Source organism: Artemia sp. Qi Xiang Cuo, chromosome 20, assembly GCF_049724085.1.
Source record: "Artemia sp. Qi Xiang Cuo chromosome 20, ASM4972408v1, whole genome shotgun sequence".
Classification (NCBI taxonomy): Eukaryota; Metazoa; Arthropoda; class Branchiopoda; order Anostraca; family Artemiidae; genus Artemia; species Artemia sp. Qi Xiang Cuo.
Genome location: NC_142813.1, coordinates 47615707 through 47633991, shown reverse-complemented (window position 1 = coordinate 47633991; position 18285 = coordinate 47615707). Strand labels below are relative to the sequence as shown.

Here is an 18285-nt window from a genome sequence, read left to right as displayed (position 1 = left end):
TGGGGGAATGATGGGCATGGGGGGGGGCTAGTTGCCCTCCAATCACTTTCGTTTATTAAAAAGGGTACTAGCCCTTCAAATTTTCAATCAAATGGGCCTGTTTTAAAATTTCTACAACAACTCCTTTGATACAAAGTGCCTGGGTATGGAGAAAAAAAGAAACACATTGTGCCCATATTGTTCTTTACTTAGGCAGCACTGGCGTTCTGCCTATGATCTGGTGACTCTTTTTAGTCTGGGATGATCAAAAGCTCCTTTTATGTTTTGGCTGATTACACATGCTCAAGGTCAGGTAACTCCTTTGGTCTGGATCTCAAGAATATTTCAATTCTAGTAGCTCCTCCAAGTCTGAGTGTGTCAAAAATACTCCAAGTTACTCAACTGCTCTTGGTCTCATCTGATTGAAAATATTCCAAACCAAGTAGCTTGTTTTAGTTTGGTGTGATCAAGATATTCCAAATTTGGCAATTCATTTTGTCTGGGATGATTGAAAATATTCAAGTCCTGTAAAAAACTCAAGATCTAGACACTCCAGATATAAGTATCATCATCAGCATAGTTTACTGAAGTGCAATTAGTTAAAAAATCCCCAAAACCAGTAACACAAATAGGTGAGAAATATACCCTAGTTGGGCTGTGAACTAGTTTTACTGCAGCAGGAGAAATGGTTCAAATTAATCCAAAGAGGGCATTAAATAACCTGTCAAGTGTTGCTAAATTAAAGAGCAATTCAATTTGTTAGTTGTATTTGAGATGAAAATTGTGCCATTTAGGAGTATGTTAGATGCTATAGTTGTGAGGGATATGTAAATCTTTCCCCACTCCTATTTATTGGCTTCTTTGAGGGATAAATTTGACTAAATAGCGTACTAAAGAAAGCAGTTGCCAAAAATCAACAATTTAGGGGAAAGACAAGATTATACCTGTAAACACGAAAACTTAGGACACAGTGGTACTAATTTATACACCCTCCCAGGAAGTTCCCATTTCCTTTAAATCTTTCTTTGTGATCTTCTCCCACTCCAGACAAGGATGACCTGCTTTCCATTCAGCCCTAGACAGTTGGCCAAGGGCAATATCAATCACGCAGCAGTTTTATGCCTCATAATCCAAGGGTAGTGGGGGGGGGGGGCAAGGTATAGCATAGGAGTGTAAAAATATAAAAGAAAAGGAATTTAATTTCAGATGTTAGAAAAATCAGGAGGCAGTGGTCCTCTGCCCAGGCCTAGAACTACCACTACAATATCTTGAACTAATTGGGGTGAAGGGTGCATGGTCAGAAAAGAAAGTGTGAATTTGGAAATAGCATAGGATAAAAGAAGGAATCTAATGGTAGAATAATACACATATTTGTTCTGTATATTTCCTTCAGAAGTGGCCAGCTATTTCTGAAGGGTGATTATTTTATCCTTTGGCTATTTTCATATTTCATTGCTGCCTTATCAGTAACCTTAAAATTACCTTAAATTGCATTGTCCAGCAAAATAAGGAAAGATCCTGTAGAGTCACTGGTCAGTGACGATGGGGAGTCACTGGTTTGGCGGCGTCCCACTCTGTTTTCCATGGTTTGGTGGACCAATTCTTATCAATGGTAATCTTGAATGCATTGACAGAGGGAGCAGTGACATCTGCATTGGGAAGACTGTTCCAGGGGACCACCACTCTATTGGAGAAGTAGTGGTTGTGGAGTCTGCTGTGAGCTTTCTTCCTGAGCAGCTTCTTACTATGCCCTCTTGTCATGTATGATTCCTCAAGTTGTAAAGGACTCTGAGAAGAGGAATCAGCATGCAGTAGCTTGTAAGCCATAATGACACCGCCCCTCTGCCGTCTGTAGACGAGTGTTGGGAGCTGTAGTTTGTTCAGGCGGGATGGATAGTTGAGGTTCTTGCATCCATCAATAGCTTTACCAAATTTATTGTAACATTAACCAAATTTATCCCCTTGTCTGGCTTTCACTTACTCTTTGATGCAACTAGCATATCTCACTACTACACTACCCCTAAATGCTGTGGAATCAACAAATAACTTTTTTTGGTAAAATCCTACTTTAGCTACTTTTGGATATCTTGGAAAGGGTTAGGTTAGGAAAACAAAACTTTCAAGGACTGTCCTGGGAAGGTATTTTGAAAGGTAAATTTGCAGTGGACCACATAATTTAGCAGAGATGAAAGTGAAGACATCACTTGATGCCTTTTTTATGCTCTTTCATAATTCAATAATTGCTTCTGGAGCTAATTGCATCTTGAACCCTTAAAGGGTCCCTGAAAGTATCTTATATGAATTATAAAAGAGCATAAAAAAAAGTATCAAATGATTTTCTCACTTTCATCATAGCTAAATTATATGGCCCAATGCAAATTTACCATGAAATTTACCTTCCACCCCTCTAATGTGCAAATATATACCCTGAATTGTTGATGGCAAAGTTTTGAATTACAAAATTTAGTGCTATTCTGGTCAACAGCATTAAAAAAAACTGTAAACAATAGGAAAACAGCTTATATTTGAGTTGCCTTATAAATGAGGAATATATTACTCTTGAACAATTTATTTATAAACTAGTGATATGTTTTCAAACATCTTTCAATAACTTGACTAGTGTTGATAACTTCTTTGTGTAGTTAAAAAAATGAAATACCTTTGGAGCCCCTTTAAGGGCTCAAGATCCAACTAGCCCCAGAAGTGATTCTTGAATTATGAAAGAGCATGAAAAAAGGCATCAAATGATATTTTCACTTTAATCTGAGCTAAATTATGTGGCCCACAGCAAATTTACCTTTTGAAGTACCTACCTCTACTCATTCTCTCTCTAGAGGGTCCTAAAATTTGCCCACATGAAAGGTCTATACCTATTGAAATTTTGATAAAATAACATTTTTCCTTAATTTTCAGTTATCAGTTTATTTTTCTCTGCCTTTAGTTATAAAAATGCAATTCTTGTTATTTTGATTATAATTTTAAGCCATAGGCCTATTAATGTTTTTTTTTTTTTAATTTAGGAAATGTATTTGTATATCTATAAAACCTTACAAATTGGGATTGAGCAAAGGTGTGAAAACAATTTTGGGTAGATTTTTTGCAGTTCATATTATTGACTTACAAATAAAGTAAACATACCACTTGATGCCTTTTTTTATGCTCTTTCCAAAGATAATAATCATTTTGTCAGAAATGAATTTTACCCCCACCCCTATATATAACAATTCAGAGTATATATTTGCACATTAGGGGGGAGGGAGTGGGTAAAGTTTAAACTTACCTCTCATTTATATCAGAAATAAAATTTACCCTCAACCTCCCTAATGTGCAAATATATAGACTACCCTGAATTGTTTTTTACCCAATTTTATTGGGTAAAAACAAAATTACCCAATTTTGTTGTAGGCTACTTCAGTTAAGCAGAAGATATATTTTGCAAAGTTTCACTTTTAAATATATAGATTTTTAAAGGTCACCAAAGGTCAGAACCTGGTCAATATTTACCAAATCATATTATTGAGGTAGGAATAAAGTGAATACACCATTCAATGCCTTTTTTTATGCTGAATACAAATATAAATCATTTCTATCAGAAATGAATTTCAGACCCCCCCCCCCCCCCTAACCTTAGGTTAGGTTAGGGGGGGGGCTGATAGAAATGATTATTATATTTTTAATTAGCATAGAAAAAGGCATCGAATGGTATATTCACTTTAGTTGTTTCTCAATAATATGATTTGGTAAATATTGACCCAGAACCCTCCAGAAGAAGAAGGAGTGGAGGTAGGTACTTGACACACTTTAGCCTGTAGACCCATCCCCAAAAGTTTCATTTTCCTAACCTAAACCCTTTCCAAGATAGATAAAAGAAGCTAAATTAGAATTCTACCCTTTTTTAAATTAAACAAATAATGTGCATCCATGACACCAGCAAAACCAACTTTGCCAGGCTTTAACTTAATCTTTTGTCCAAATGGTGGCCAAAAACTTACTTTTTTCACAGCTGCACTACCTCCAACTGCACCTCCAATGATTAAATATCTAATTTTTAGGACTCCTTTGAGAACTCGTCCAATTAGCATAGCCATTTCAGTCAATGAAGTTTTCTCAAGCAAAAAGACACACGCTGTACATTTTAAATTTTCTGCCGTAAAAATCAATCTTAAAGATCCGTTTACGGAGCCGCAAAGTCTTGTTTGTCAAGATACCGTTTTGGGATTGATCAATTTAGCTAAATATACAGGCCCAATATTATTTTTTGCATATTGGATTATTAGGCCAGATATTGTTTTTGCATACTTGATTATTAATCTGGTGAATAAATTTTTAAACTATACATGAATATGAGAAGCAAAACTGGGAATCAAATGATTGCTTTAAGAAAGCCTATAGAGGAAGCATAGGCGGTGCCAGGATACATTTCCCTGGGGAGGGTGCAAGCACTACCAAATGCCTTATTTTTACCAAGATTTCACCAGTAATATTTCTTGGTTTCCTTTTTACATATTATTTATAGTTTTCTCATTCTCCGGCGAGGACAGCCCTGGCCCCTAACCAGTGGCTTACATCCTGGGGATTGTACTGGGAACAAAATGCATTTTTCAAAATCTAAGGGAGGACAATTTTATTGTTCTATCATTTTTTCAATGGATAAAATCTCATTAGAATACTAAAAAAGGGTATTTTCAATGAGATTTCCGTAAAAAAGATAATTTCCCCAAAATTTAGGGGGGAATGTCTCCTGTCCCCTTCCAATTGACCCTCCTGACGCCCCACTAACGCTCATGATGGTATATTTTTGCAGTGCAGCTGAATTTGGAAACGTTTATTAAACCCTTCTGCATCAGTTTAGGCTTTTTTTTCTACAAAAACCTATTATCCACACTCAAATACATTTGGAATGAAAGGATATTCCCCTTTTTATCTTTGCACTGTGTGTCCAATAGTGAAGTCAAAACTTATCTATCCGCTACACTTTCATAGATACGAAATATTTTCTCTAGGAGAAAAAAATTACCGATTTTCCATAGCCAAAACGTAGCGCGGGCACATCAATATTATACCATCTAGCATTTACGTCTGGGATAAAACAGACAGGCAGATGACGATACTAAGGAATGGCATTCGGAAAACTTGACTATATTTATTGGCTCCATCTATTCCTTCTGCTCCAACAAAAAAAATCTCTATTCAGCCACCTTTTGGAAAGCTTAAAAATGCAAAATCCATAAGCCAATATAACGATTTCAGAAATATTATCCCATAGGCTTTTGAACGTAAATAATACACACTAGTAGTTACGCAAATAATCCAAAATCAGAGACAAGTTTGAACTTTTGCGGACCTTACGTAAACCAGCATGATGGCCTATTCAGCCTATTTGTAACCATTTTATGATGATTGTTAAACTCTGAATTACATCTAGTTCCATATCTCTATGAGAGCTTTAATTCTCCCCAAACTTTGATTCATCTGAGAAAAGAATTTGGTCAATTCGAAATAAAATTCTGACTACGCCAGTGCCTGCATTCAAAAATCAACAACCCTTGTTTTATTTCTATATTAAAAGTCTTCATATCGTACGACTTTTCACGAAATACAGTTTCATATAAAATATATCTTCAAAATATCTATGAGTTCTTCCGAAAAACTTAAAAAGAAGAAAAAGAAATGGTTCGCTGGGCTTAATTATAAGGCAAATGTAAAGTATGTTCAAGAGATCGAACTTCCAGTTCAGGTGTCTCTTATAGTAATTAAATAAAAAAAGCAAGTTTGTTTTTAACTGAAAGTAAGGAGCAACATTAAAACTTAAAACAAACAGAAATTATTCTGTATATGAATAGGCCTGTCCCCTCCTCAACTCCTCGCTCTTTACACTAAAGTTTTTTTATTGTTTTAAAAAATAGCGTTGTGAGAAAGAGTCCAACTTTAGCGTAAAGAGCGAGACGTTGAGGAGGGAACAGCCCCTTTCGTATACGGAATAATTTCTGTTCGTTTTAAGTTTTAATGTTGCTCCTTACTTTCAGTTAAAAAAAATTCTTCTTTTTGTATTTAATTTTTGAACGTTTTTGAATTAACGCAGGTTTTAATTTTGGCTCAACGTACATGAATAGTTAAAACAAAATGTGCATTTTAATTTTACTTTTATTTGGTTAAATGGCTTCCTCGAAAGTTTTTACGTTTTTATTAGTAATAAATAAACGTAACTTACGTAACGAACTTCTATATTCATACATTTTTAATACGTATATTAGGGGGTTTGCCTCCTAGTCAATACCTCTCTCTTTACGCTAAAGTTTGAATTTTGTTCCAATTCTTTAAAAATGACCTGTTAATCACAAAGGCTGTTAATTAGAATAAATAGCTCTTAAAAAAGTGCTAAAAAATTTTTGGCTTAAAGAGCGAGGTATTGGCTTGGGGACGAACAAAATCATATACGTAATAATTTTTGTTCGTTTTAGGTTTTGATGTTGCTTCTAACTTTCAGTTGAAAAACTTGTTTCTTTTATTTTATTTATGATGGTTTATTTTAAATAATACTGGGAAATTTGGCGCCCCCTTCACAGCAATGTCCCTTCCCCCATGAAAACTTCCTCTATGGAAAGATCCTCCCACATAACCCCCGAATCCCCCCACTACTAGAAAAAATCCCCCCTGAAAACGTTTTATACTTCCCAATAGCCAATATGTAAACATTGGGTAAAGTTCACAACTTTTAGCCCTCCCCCTGGGTACTTTGGTGGATTAAGTCATCCTAAAAGACGTATTTATTATATTTTCGATCATGTTGAACAAAATGGCTATCTCAAAATTTTGATCCGGTGACTTTGGGAAAAAATGAGCGTGGGGGGGGGCCTAGTTGCCCTCGATTTTTTGGTCACTTAAAAAGGGCACTAGAACTTTTAATTTCCGTTCGAATGAGCCCTCTCACGATATTCTAGGACCCCTGGGTTGATACAATCACCCCTGGAAAAAAACAAAACAAAAACAAAACAAACAACAAATAAACACGCATCCGTGATCTTTCTTCTGGCAAAAAATGCAAAATTCCACATTTTTACAGATAGGAGCTTGAAACCTCTACAGTAGGATTCTGTGATACGCTGAATCCGATGGTGTGATTTTTATTAAGGTTCTATAGCTTTTCGGGGGTGTTTCCCCTTTTTTCGAAAATCAGGCGAATTTTCTAAGGCGCGTAACTTTTGATGGGTAAAACTAAAATTGATAAAACTTATATATTTGAAATCAGAATTAAAAATCTGATTCTTTTTATGTATCTATTGTTATCAAAATTCCGTTTTTAGAGTTTCAGTTACCATTGAGCTGGGTCGCTCCTTATGTACAGTTTGTTACCACGAACTGTTTGATTAGGCTTGTACAGGGCGGTTCCTATAGGGTTGATGGCGCCCGGGGAAAAGTTAATTACGCCCCTACTGGCTAGGACATGGATTAAAAAGCCTCAAAAGCCCGACCCAGCTCCCCCAGTCATGGTGGGAAAATTCTTCTGGTCCCTCCTCCCCCCTTTAAACGGCCCTGGTTTGTACAAAATGAACTGTATGGCGTCTGCAACTCATCAACACATTTTTTTTTACTTTAAGGATATAAGAAGAGTTGAATCTTAATAAAACTATAGTCATGGATTATCTGCCGCAACTGGTAGCCACCAGGGAAGTGGTCTTTTATTTTCTCTCCTACTATATCTAGCTCTATTTGACGCCTTTATCTTCCACTTTGTATATTTTCATAAATTTTTCCTTCTCAATTTAAAAATGGGGGGTCTGCCTGTAGGTCAACTAAGATATAAACTTTAGGAAAACCTTATGCTGTTATGTTTAGCATAAAATGACTTTGTAAGTTTTCTTCGTTTTTTATACTATAAGATAAGTTTTCTTAACTTATGACCTGACTTATAATTTACTGCCACTACTAATAACTCAATTTAACTTCAGGCTGCCTTAGACCAACTCATCTATGCAAGCTTATTCTGCAATTCGGTTTAAACGCAACTTATTACTCCCTCCAACGAAGTCCCAACTCACTTTAAATCTTTTCCTATGACCTCTTTCTGTCCCATTCGAGAATGTCCTGCTTTATGTTTGGTACAAGATAAAGCACAATTTGGTCCATAGTAAAAAGCCCAATTTTTGGTGATCTATTATCCTTCATTCGTAACGCATGACCTAGTCATCTTAGCATTTTGTTCATTGTAGCCCTAGAAAGTCTGATTGACTTGTATTATCCCAAGAGCTTGTCGCTTGAGATATGGTCTTTCAAACAAGTACCTTAAGCGGTCATTAGGACATTTCCTTCCAATTCATCGGTTAACATTCATCGGTCTAATTCATCGGACATTCATCGGTCTCAATTTTATGAGGGGCTCACGTTACAATGCCCCACTTGATCGCTGTCATCATCGTCACTTCCAATATTCTAATATTAGTTCGTAATTCACAACTTAGCAAATTTGACTTGGTTCTGCTTCTAGAATTTTAGTCACTTTAAGTTTACGTTTAATTATATATTATAAAAATCAATTAAGCATAAAAATTCAAGCATCCAGAGAAACTTTTTTTTAGAATGTCTTTTAGTATTTTTTTTTTAGTATATCATTTTCTTTTAGTATGTCTTTACTGTTATGGTACTATATGACTCATTTTTCAGTTTTCACTATCACTTGATTTGGGAAAATTGGCTCCAACTTTGCCCCCCCCCCTGGATTTTGAAAAAAATATGTCACAGCCTCCAATCCAAGACCAAATCCTTTCGTAATAACCACGTCATTACGTGACTTCAATATCCCGCAAGGGAGTCTTGCCATAAAAGACTTAGGATCAAAAACTCATTATTAATATTATATCTGATTTGTAATATATATTTATTTGCAATATTTATTGATTATTTCTAATATCTGTTAAAAATACATTTTTGTTACTCTTTTGCTTGCGTTTTTTCCTTTTTGTATAAACTGATTTGTAAACAACACACACACAGTTCAAACACACCCTCTTCAATAATATTATGATTGTCTTGAGAAGAAACGCTCAAGGGGCGGGGGCTTTGGATTAAGTTTGCCTTGGCTTACCTGACTTCGGGGGTCCGGATTTACCCTCTTAAAAAATCACAAAGGGGGTAGGATTTGGAATTGATTACTGGAAACCGATTTGTCTTAAGAATCATCGAAAGGCCACTTTCAGACATGAGAAACATGCAAATTTTAGAATGTTTTGACACAAAATTTTATATACTAGGCTAGAATGCTTATGCCAAGGCCATATCCAGGGGGTTTAGGGAGTTTGAAGCCCCCAAAATGTTTGTCCGGTTCGTAAAAACGTAACAAAAATGAATATAAACCAATCTTTGATGCTTTTTTTAGTAACACCCCCCATCCCTCGAAAAAATACTGGATACGTCCCTGGCTTAGGCAACATGTTTCAGCACCTACAAATATTTTATTGGTCTCCCTCTTTTATAAGCATCCCTGATTAGTCACGAAGATAATTCCTAATTTGATATGGTACTAGTGTGAACGATGCTTAAACAAATTGGACGGATTCTATCATTTCTTTACCCATTGCTTAATTATGCCTCAAACGAGAGGATGTATCCTAAATGAAAGTAGATGGGCCAGAGAATGTGCATGAACTTTTATATTTTCCGCCACAAAATAAAAATGGATACGATAAACCATATCTAAGTAAATAACCTCTAAATATATATTGCACAAAATCCCGACTTACAAACTTGTGAACAAAATTGTTTTCATGGTAACTCAATCACAACCAAATTGTGAGTCTCACATCGTGACAGTTAATCTAAACTATTTAAAACGGAGCACATTTATATTGTAAAATAGAGATCTCCAAATAAAACGAATAAACTAAAAAACAGTTGAACATTCACAAAAACTAATTTGAAACAAAGAGAAAAAGCGAGATTAACTTCCTATACTTCCTCGTTAAAAAATATTCTTCAATTCTGTTGGTTTATTTTTGGGACGTCGCATTTTTTGGGCCGATCCCATCATTTCTTAATCAATTGTCAGAAAGGGGGTCAAACAACTCTGTCATTTTTCTTACTCGTTGCTGTATTCCCCTGTACTTGCTATGCCAAATTTTGATATAGTAAAAATAAAACTACTAATACTACCCTACATTTTGAAAAATACTTTTTTGGGGATGTTTTCATTGAAAGAAACAACAAATTTGCCCCTTCTCCTAGATATTAGCAAATTGCAGCCTCATATCTATGGTTGACCCATATTCTTAAAAAAATTCAATGGTTTTGCTCACATTTTTCTCATGTAATTCCCTTATTTTTGCCTTTTTTAAATTTTGTTATCCCTCCTGTTTTACTTATTCCAAATTTTGAGACTATAAAATTTCGAAACAGCAAAATTACCGCAAATCAGATTGATTCTTATGATGAAGTTTTCAGTCAGTAAAAACCACGGAAAACTTAGAGTCACAATTGTTTTTAAAGGTAAACTCTCTTCTTCTCTTTGCTGGAACACTACAATTCACACTAAACTTACACAACATCGACATCCGCATAACAAACCGTATCTACAGTATGACTATCAGTTCTGTTTTATTCCACGATCGAAATCACTTTTCAAGTATTAACTTCTCTTCATTAAGAACATCATTAGGGGGGAGGGGAAAGGCCGTACCCAGGATGTTTTTTCGGAGGGGGTTTTAATCAAAGATTTTTTCGGGGGGGGGGGGAGGGTAACACAAAAACCTCAAAAAACACATACAAAATTAGTTTATATCCATTTTTGTTAAGTTTTTACGAGTCAAAAAAACATTTCGGGAGGGGTTCAAACCTCCCTAATCTTCCCTCTGGGTACGGCCTTGGGGGGCTAATGGCTTTTCTTAATTTCCAAAATGTAACAGAAAAGCTGGAAAAAACTACTTTAGCAGAAAGAGAACTTAAGAGCATAGCATAGAGTCCTCCCCACCTCCAATTGTAAAGCCAGGGGGACGGTTTAGGGGGAGGGTTTTGTTTGTGTTAGTATTTAAAAACAACTTTCTCTATGATTGGGAATTTCCACATAAGTTTGAATAGAATTAAACTACATATAATCCTGGCTACATAGCTGTAGAGTTTTGATTTCTACCGGGGGGTGGGGGGTTGAATTGCCAGGGCCAGATACAGGATTTTTTTAGGGGGGCGCAAAATAGGTTGATCCGAAAAAAATTAGGGCGGCGCAAAATACGTTGATCCGATGAACTTGCGTTAGGAGCAAGATTAATTAACGCAAACTTGAATCAATTAAGTAAATTACACTACTTTAGACTAAACTAGGGGGGGGGCACCCCTCTGGATCCGCCACTGTGAATTGCTGCAAAGAACTATATCTCATAATCTAATTAATCACTCTACATTTTCAGTGGTGAGCGCTCCCTGGCTTTCTTGGAAGGGGGGTGGTTCATTTGCTCCACAAACTCGATGCCTATGCTGGCTATAACCTTATAGTTTCCAGGTCTTATTAAACATTTTGTAGTTAAATTTGGGCCAATTTCTTAGCTAAATTAAATTTGGCTAAATTTTCGGGCAAATTACTTCTGGGCACCGAAAGAATCGAAAATATTAACAAGAGAGGAGTAGAATTAGGGGAAGAGAAGTAGGACTAAGCGTTAAAAGAAGAACTAAGCTATTTTAGGCTGCTTCAACTTCCCCTTTCTCCAAATGAGCGTTCTTAGTCTAAATACTTTTCACAGACAATACTGCCCACTGGATTAGGATGTAACGTTGCAACTTGTTGCAACCTATGTCACCAAAGATAGCTTCAAACATCTGGACAAAAAAAAACTAATCACTACATGATTCACTAACCCTTGTTTTAACAATTCTTCCCCTCTTACACCGGGCCAGAATACTTCAACGGAAGAATTCAGGTAAATTTGATAACAACGAAAAACAAACTAATACTAACGTTTGGACACCATTTATTTTACCTACAATCTATGTAATTCAAGCAAGTAGAGAAACGTGGATGGAGCTCAAGTCTATGAAAGGCATGGACTATAATTGTACTGAACCATTTTTTTAAACTAAAATTTTGGCTAGTGTGGATAAATGTATAAACTCCCAGATGATTTATACGTGTCTCTAGTCTCGTATCTAGTAGCCGTTATTTAGGTCCGTCTCTTAAAAAACCTCTATAATTTGCGCATACTCGCATATTTACTCCTAATCTTCATAGAATTTACCTAAGAGTATTTTCTTTCTCGATTTGGTAGAATTTAAGCCACCTCTAATTGAGCCCTGGAGCAAGATTTCTGCATTTAGGCCAGTCAGTGTCAAGCAAATTTTTCATTTGTGGTGTTTCTTCAATATTTTTTTTTTATTTGAACAAGTCCAACTTCAAATTTATTTGACAAATCCAACTTCGAATTGAAATTATATTTTCTTAAAGACTGATTTACAATAAAATTTTACTAGTATTTTACCAAGATTTAGCTAGTGCTAATTAGAGCCAATGAGTTTTTTTGTAGTTTCCTGATTGGCCGAATCATTCTATGAAAAATTCTGATTAGTTCAAATTAGCCATATGTCGGTGTTAGTGGAATCCCATTGCTAATGTGCCTTAAGCTGTTTTTCGTCACATATCTTTAACCTATTTCTGTTGACTTTTCAACCACATTTTTTTATTTGACACCCACATACCAAGTGGCTTCGTTAGGGGGGGGGCAGTTGACCACCGATAACTGGGAGAAAAATTATTATATAGCCTATGTTCCCTGACTATCTGGATTTGGACCCCTCTTGACCTCCCCCCCCAATACAAATTCTGGAGCTACACCCCTGTAATGCCAAAGACTACATAACTGCAAATGGAGGTTTTATCATAAAAAACTGAATTTTAACTGAGGTTAAAACTGAGGTTTTTTCATACAAAACTGAAAAACTGTCCATTGTGCTTTAGTTTTTGATTCTACTATCCCTTGTTGCTACCTTCATTTCTTTTGCCTGATGAATATCTCACATTATCGCTATTAATTAAAGCAGTGTTTCTATGTTAATTAGTTTTTTAATTGGTCACCTGTCTATCAGAAGATTTTGCCTTAACTAAAAAGATTATATTAGTAAATCAATCACGCTCATTGCTTATTTTGATTATTATTTTCTGGTTCAGCAAACAGAATGATTCATCTACATTGTCAGCAACTATCGAAATGTTGTCAACTATTTTTTTTTTCTTTTTATGAGAGATCTACAAAGATTAGAAGAAAACAGCTGACACCAGAGTAAAATTTATAATCACTGAAGCGGAAATAAAAATAAAATAAAAATAAAGCCTGCATGAGTCAGCATATTGCATCAAATTCAATTTTTTTGATACTATTTATTTTAGTGCAATGTCACTATAAATAAAAAAAAAGATTGGAAACTTTGAATTTTTTGCTAACGCAAAAAAATCTAATTTGAGCACCTGCTGTGGCTAATGGGATTAATAATTCTGTTCTGAAAAGGGAGGATTGTTAATTTTTGAAAAATGGCGGTAAATTTTGCGAAGATAGAATGTCTAAAGGCCCATTCACAATATAGGTTTTGCTAATGTTACAAATTAGCTAGTGGTAATTTGAACTAATCAGAATTTGTCATAATTTTTGTTTCAGCCAATTAGAAAATCCTATACAAAATGTGATTGGCTCAAATTAGCGCTAGCTAAATACCATTTTTGGTGAAACTGGATTGTGAATTGGCCTTAAGCAGTGTCACTACATTCTGGCCATTGCGTCTGATTAAAAGCGAAATTCACCGAAGTCTTCCTTTAAAATATCCAGAAAAAGCAAGCTTCATTTAAGTGGCTTTAATTAATTTTAATGGACCTAACTAATTTTGATGTTTCATTTTTATTAATGCATAAAAATGAAGCTTTGACTTATTTTATACATAATTTTGCAGACCGTAGGGACGATTTTTTTTCATTTCTGATCCGAAGGAGAAACGAACAGAATATTCACATACATGATCAAGGTCGTATCCAGTTTTTTTTTTTTTTTTTTAGAGGGGAGGGTAGTTTACAAAAGGATTTTTTTTTCGCTGCGGGCGGGGGGGGGGTACAAAAAACTTTAAAAGAACGCGTCAAAATTTATTTATATTCATTTTTTCACGTTTTTACGAGTCGGACAAATATTTCAGGGGGGGGGGTAAACCCCTCCCCCCTTGGATACGGCCTTGTGCGTGATCATATTTTTTTTTTACCAAATACATGAGAGCTGACTACTCAAGCAAAATTCATTTGATGATGGGTCAGAATTCTCTTGTTACAGTCATGTCTGATCGAAAGCGAAATTCACTGACGTTTTCATTTAAAAGATCTCAAATAAGATCTAAAGATCTCAAAAAAGCAAGATCCATCTTTAATGGTTGCATTCTAATTACTTTAAAAATTTAATAGTTTAATATATTTTGATTGTTTTTTTTTAAATACTTTATGAAAAAAGTAAATATATATTCATCTTAGTATTCGAATAGCGCAAAATGTTTTACCGAATTTATTGAAAAAAAATATTATGACTGATACGTTTATGGCTACTGATACGTTTTCATGGTCGATATGATATTATGGTTGATTCACATAAAAAAATACCCAAAAGGAAAAGTTTTGATTTACATGTCTGTTTTACGAAAAAAAGATATACATTCCAGGGCCGTATCCAGGATTTTTGTTCAGGGGGGGGTTTACTAATTTTTTACTTTTTTGGGGGGGGTTTTACTAATTTTTGACTAAGTTTCCGACTAATTTTACTGATTTTTACCTACGTTTTACTAATTTTCGACTTATTTTCGAGTCGGTCAAAAAATTTCGGGGGGGGGGGAACTAACTTTACCGAAATTATTGGAGAATACTTTTTTCATTTGTAATCGGCTTATGTTAGGTGGACACAACTTTAGCGTAAAATTGTACCTTCCCCAAATTTGATTTTCTATGTCATTTGCATATTTTCTTTGTTTTTCTTTTCGTTCTTTTAAATCTAGCCTCGCCTGTAAAATAATCTTCGCCCAACCAGAAACGCATTCATCCATTCGTGCTTTTAACTGTTTTCATGACACAGATGTCTAGCTATAGCTATAGCCTAACTCTAGTCCTTCGTTATAATCCGTTATAATCCCACCAAGCTATAACCCACAGTATAAAGATATAGCTTATATATTGTATATAATTCATATACTGTATACCATAATTTATATGCTGTGATATAACCTCAGAACAGATGGATTTTTGTTAAAAAAAAAACAAAGCAATACCTACTCGAGACATTGATTGAAGGAAATGAACGGGGGTGGGGGGTTGAAGAGTGGTAGAGGGAAAAGAATAGATACAGAAAGAAAGAGAGAAAGACAGATGACCATGAATTGAAGTTACAAGTTTTCTTTGACGATCTTCATACCCACAGAAACATATCTGCTTTTGCTCCATAGTGTCTTCGAAAATAAGACACAAATTTCTCAACACTGACCAGGGACATTCACGGGGTTAGTGCCTCGGGGCACTTGCCCCCCTCAAATTCTAAATTTTTCCGAGCTTTTGAACATTCCTTACCCAAATTGTCTAACAAAATTTGTTCTTTTATTCTCCCAAGAAAATCCCGTTTGCGTACCTTACACTGTCATTATCCCCTATTTCCTGGTAAGATTCTTAAGATACTTTCTCTTATGCGGGACTCCCACGGCGTCAATAAAGTTAATAAAGTTTGTCATGAAAGTACGAACCATAAAGTGTGTCTCACTCACACAAGCATTACATCTTGTTGACTTAATAGCAGTTTTTCATAGAAAGTAACTGAAAAACTCAGACATGGGGCTGAGAAAACCATATTTTTAAGCATTTTTTTCTTTTAATAGTAAATGAAAACATTTTTTGTTTCTTTTACTAAGCTTAAACAACTATACACGATTATATTTGTAAAAACTAATTTGTATGTTGTTTATTTGAAATTTTCCACACGTCTTCTGCTATTGGTTGAACTCTGCGGACTTTCTTGAAAAAGTTAAATAAAGTTTAACTTCTTTCCGACTGCAATGAAACCAACAAAGTTATGCGAGGAAAACGGTTTATTAACTTTGTGGACGCCGTGGGAGCCCCGCATTACTCTTTTAAAATCCTACGATACGGCTTTCGCTAACGGTTTTAAAAGCATTAGCTTTGTACTTTTGCTAAGGCAGGTATACCAACAGATGAGTTTTGTTCTTTATCCGACTGGTCACTAATCTTACTTATTACTCCTACACTAAAATTTACTTCACTTTCATTATCACTAGCATCAACTTCAACGTCACTTTCCTCTCCATCTTCCTCTGAAGAATTGACTTTAGAGGTACCACAACAAGATCTGTCGTTCAAAGGGAATGCATAAGGAGATCGTATGCCAAAAAATGGTCTTTCTGGTGGTTTGGCATCCCCATCCATTATTGTTGGGCCGTCTGATTCATGCTTCCGTAAGTGCCGATCTAGGTTAGTTTGTTGACCGAAGCATCGCTCACAAAGCGGGCATCTGAAATATAATGTCGAGGGTTAAGTCGGTTCACGGGGAATTAAGTCTGATTGATTCAAAGGTTGTACCACTGGTTGCAATAGTTTGTTAGCTATAGATACCCCCCAAACAAAAGCATACACAATGTGGAATTTCTGTAATATTAAAGGAAAATATGACATTTCAGGTAACAACCAGTTTGGACAGGGTTTTGCCAATCAGGTTTAGAAAAAAAAACAGATCTGGGTTTTAAAGAGTTCGTAGTAACGAACTGTAAGTAAGGAGCGACCCGGCTCAATACTAACCGAAACTCTAAAAACCGGAATTTTGATACTAATAGATATATTTAAAAAAATCGGTTTATTATTCTGATTTTAAATATTTTCATTATTCTGATTAAAGGCTACGAGCCTGAGAAAATTTGCCTTATTTTCAAAAAAAGGGGGAAGAATCTTATAAAATCACAGAATATTTACCAAAATCATATCATCAGATTCAGCGTATCAGAAAACCCTACTGTAGAGGTTACAAGCTTCCATCTGCAAAAATGTGGGATTTTGTATTTTTTTTGCCAGAAGAAAAGATCACATATGCGTGTTTATTTGTTGTTTTTTTTTCCAGGGGTGATCGTGTCAACCCAGTGGTCTTATAATTTCGTGAGACGGTTCATTCGAACGGAAAATAAAAGTTCTAGTGCCCTTTTTAAGTGACAGAAAAGATTAGAGGACAACTAGGCCCCCTCCCGCCCTTTTTTCCCAAAAATGGTCTGATCAAAATGTTGAGATAGCCATTTTGTCCATCATAATTGAATGACCAATTAACTATGCCTTTTGATATAAATTGACCCCCAAAGCCCCAGGGGACAGGTCTTTAAGTTAGAAAATTTTTCCCATTATTTACGCATAATATTTGTCATTGTGAAATATGTATACATTTTCGTGTGGGGGGGGGGGGAGACGAAGTTTCTACTGAGGGTTTTTCCCCGGGGAAATTTTCCATGGGGAGGGAAGTCTCCAGGGGTGAACTTGTCAGGGTAAATTATGCACTGAGGGAATTTGCCGGAATTCCTAAACAAAATTTTTTATGTCTTGCTTTCTCTTTTAGGTCACAATTTTACACGGTGGAGTTGTTAATGGTAATTGTCAGGGGTCAATTTTCACTGGAATTGAATTGTCTAGAGGATATTTCCGTCGGGAGGAAGATTTCTCCGTGAAGGTGGGACCAGATTTCCTGGTATTGTTTAAAAAACGATCAGAAATTAAATACAAATTGAACTGAAAGTAAGAACAAAGATTAAAACCTAAAAAGAACAGACATTATTACGCATATTAAGGTGAGCGCCCCCTCCTCAACACCTCGTTATTCACGCTAACATTTAAATTTAATCCCAAGTCTTTAAGAACGACTCCTGAAACACAAGGGTCGTTTAATTAGAACAATAAGAAGATTTTTGAAAAGTACTAAAACACTTTAGCTTAAAGAGTGATATGTCGAGGTGGGAGGCAATCCCCTTCATATACGTAATAATTTCTATTAATTTTAAGTTTTAATGTTGCTTCTTACTTTCAGTTGAAAAGACTTGTTTTTTATTTAATATTTGTCAAAGCGAGGGATCGCACAGCCTTTGCTACCTGGTTACCATATCGGAGTACTAATTGTTCCACTGCCTCTAACAAGCTTCGACTATTACGCGCCTCTTCTTGTCATGTATGGTACATTTTATGGCACGTGCCACCGCCACTGGCGGGGAACGCCACCTGGTATAAATGATTTTTGGAAGTGGACGACCTTTTGGACAAAAATCCAAGGGAACACTCGG

General features: G+C 35.5%; 2 protein-coding genes across 2 annotated transcripts in view; both read right to left on the bottom strand.

The window, feature by feature from the left end:
• The window catches only part of LOC148940298 (dynamin-like GTPase OPA1, mitochondrial), a 173823-nt gene extending 169718 nt beyond the window's left edge, over nucleotides 1-4105 (bottom strand). Inside the window, 1 exon segment of the mRNA XM_089106123.1 lies at nucleotides 3972-4105. Within this exon segment, the coding sequence (XP_088962249.1) occupies nucleotides 3972-4067 (96 nt within the window). The 5' untranslated portion in view covers nucleotides 4068-4105.
• A 5519-nt stretch (nucleotides 4106-9624) lies between these two features.
• LOC148940297 (MDS1 and EVI1 complex locus protein EVI1-A-like) overlaps nucleotides 9625-18285 on the bottom strand; it is an 80003-nt gene continuing 71342 nt past the window's right edge. The window contains exon 4 of the mRNA XM_089105871.1: nucleotides 9625-16487. Coding sequence (XP_088961997.1) covers nucleotides 16133-16487 — 355 coding nt within the window. The 3' untranslated portion in view covers nucleotides 9625-16132. The remainder of the gene's footprint in view (nucleotides 16488-18285) is intronic.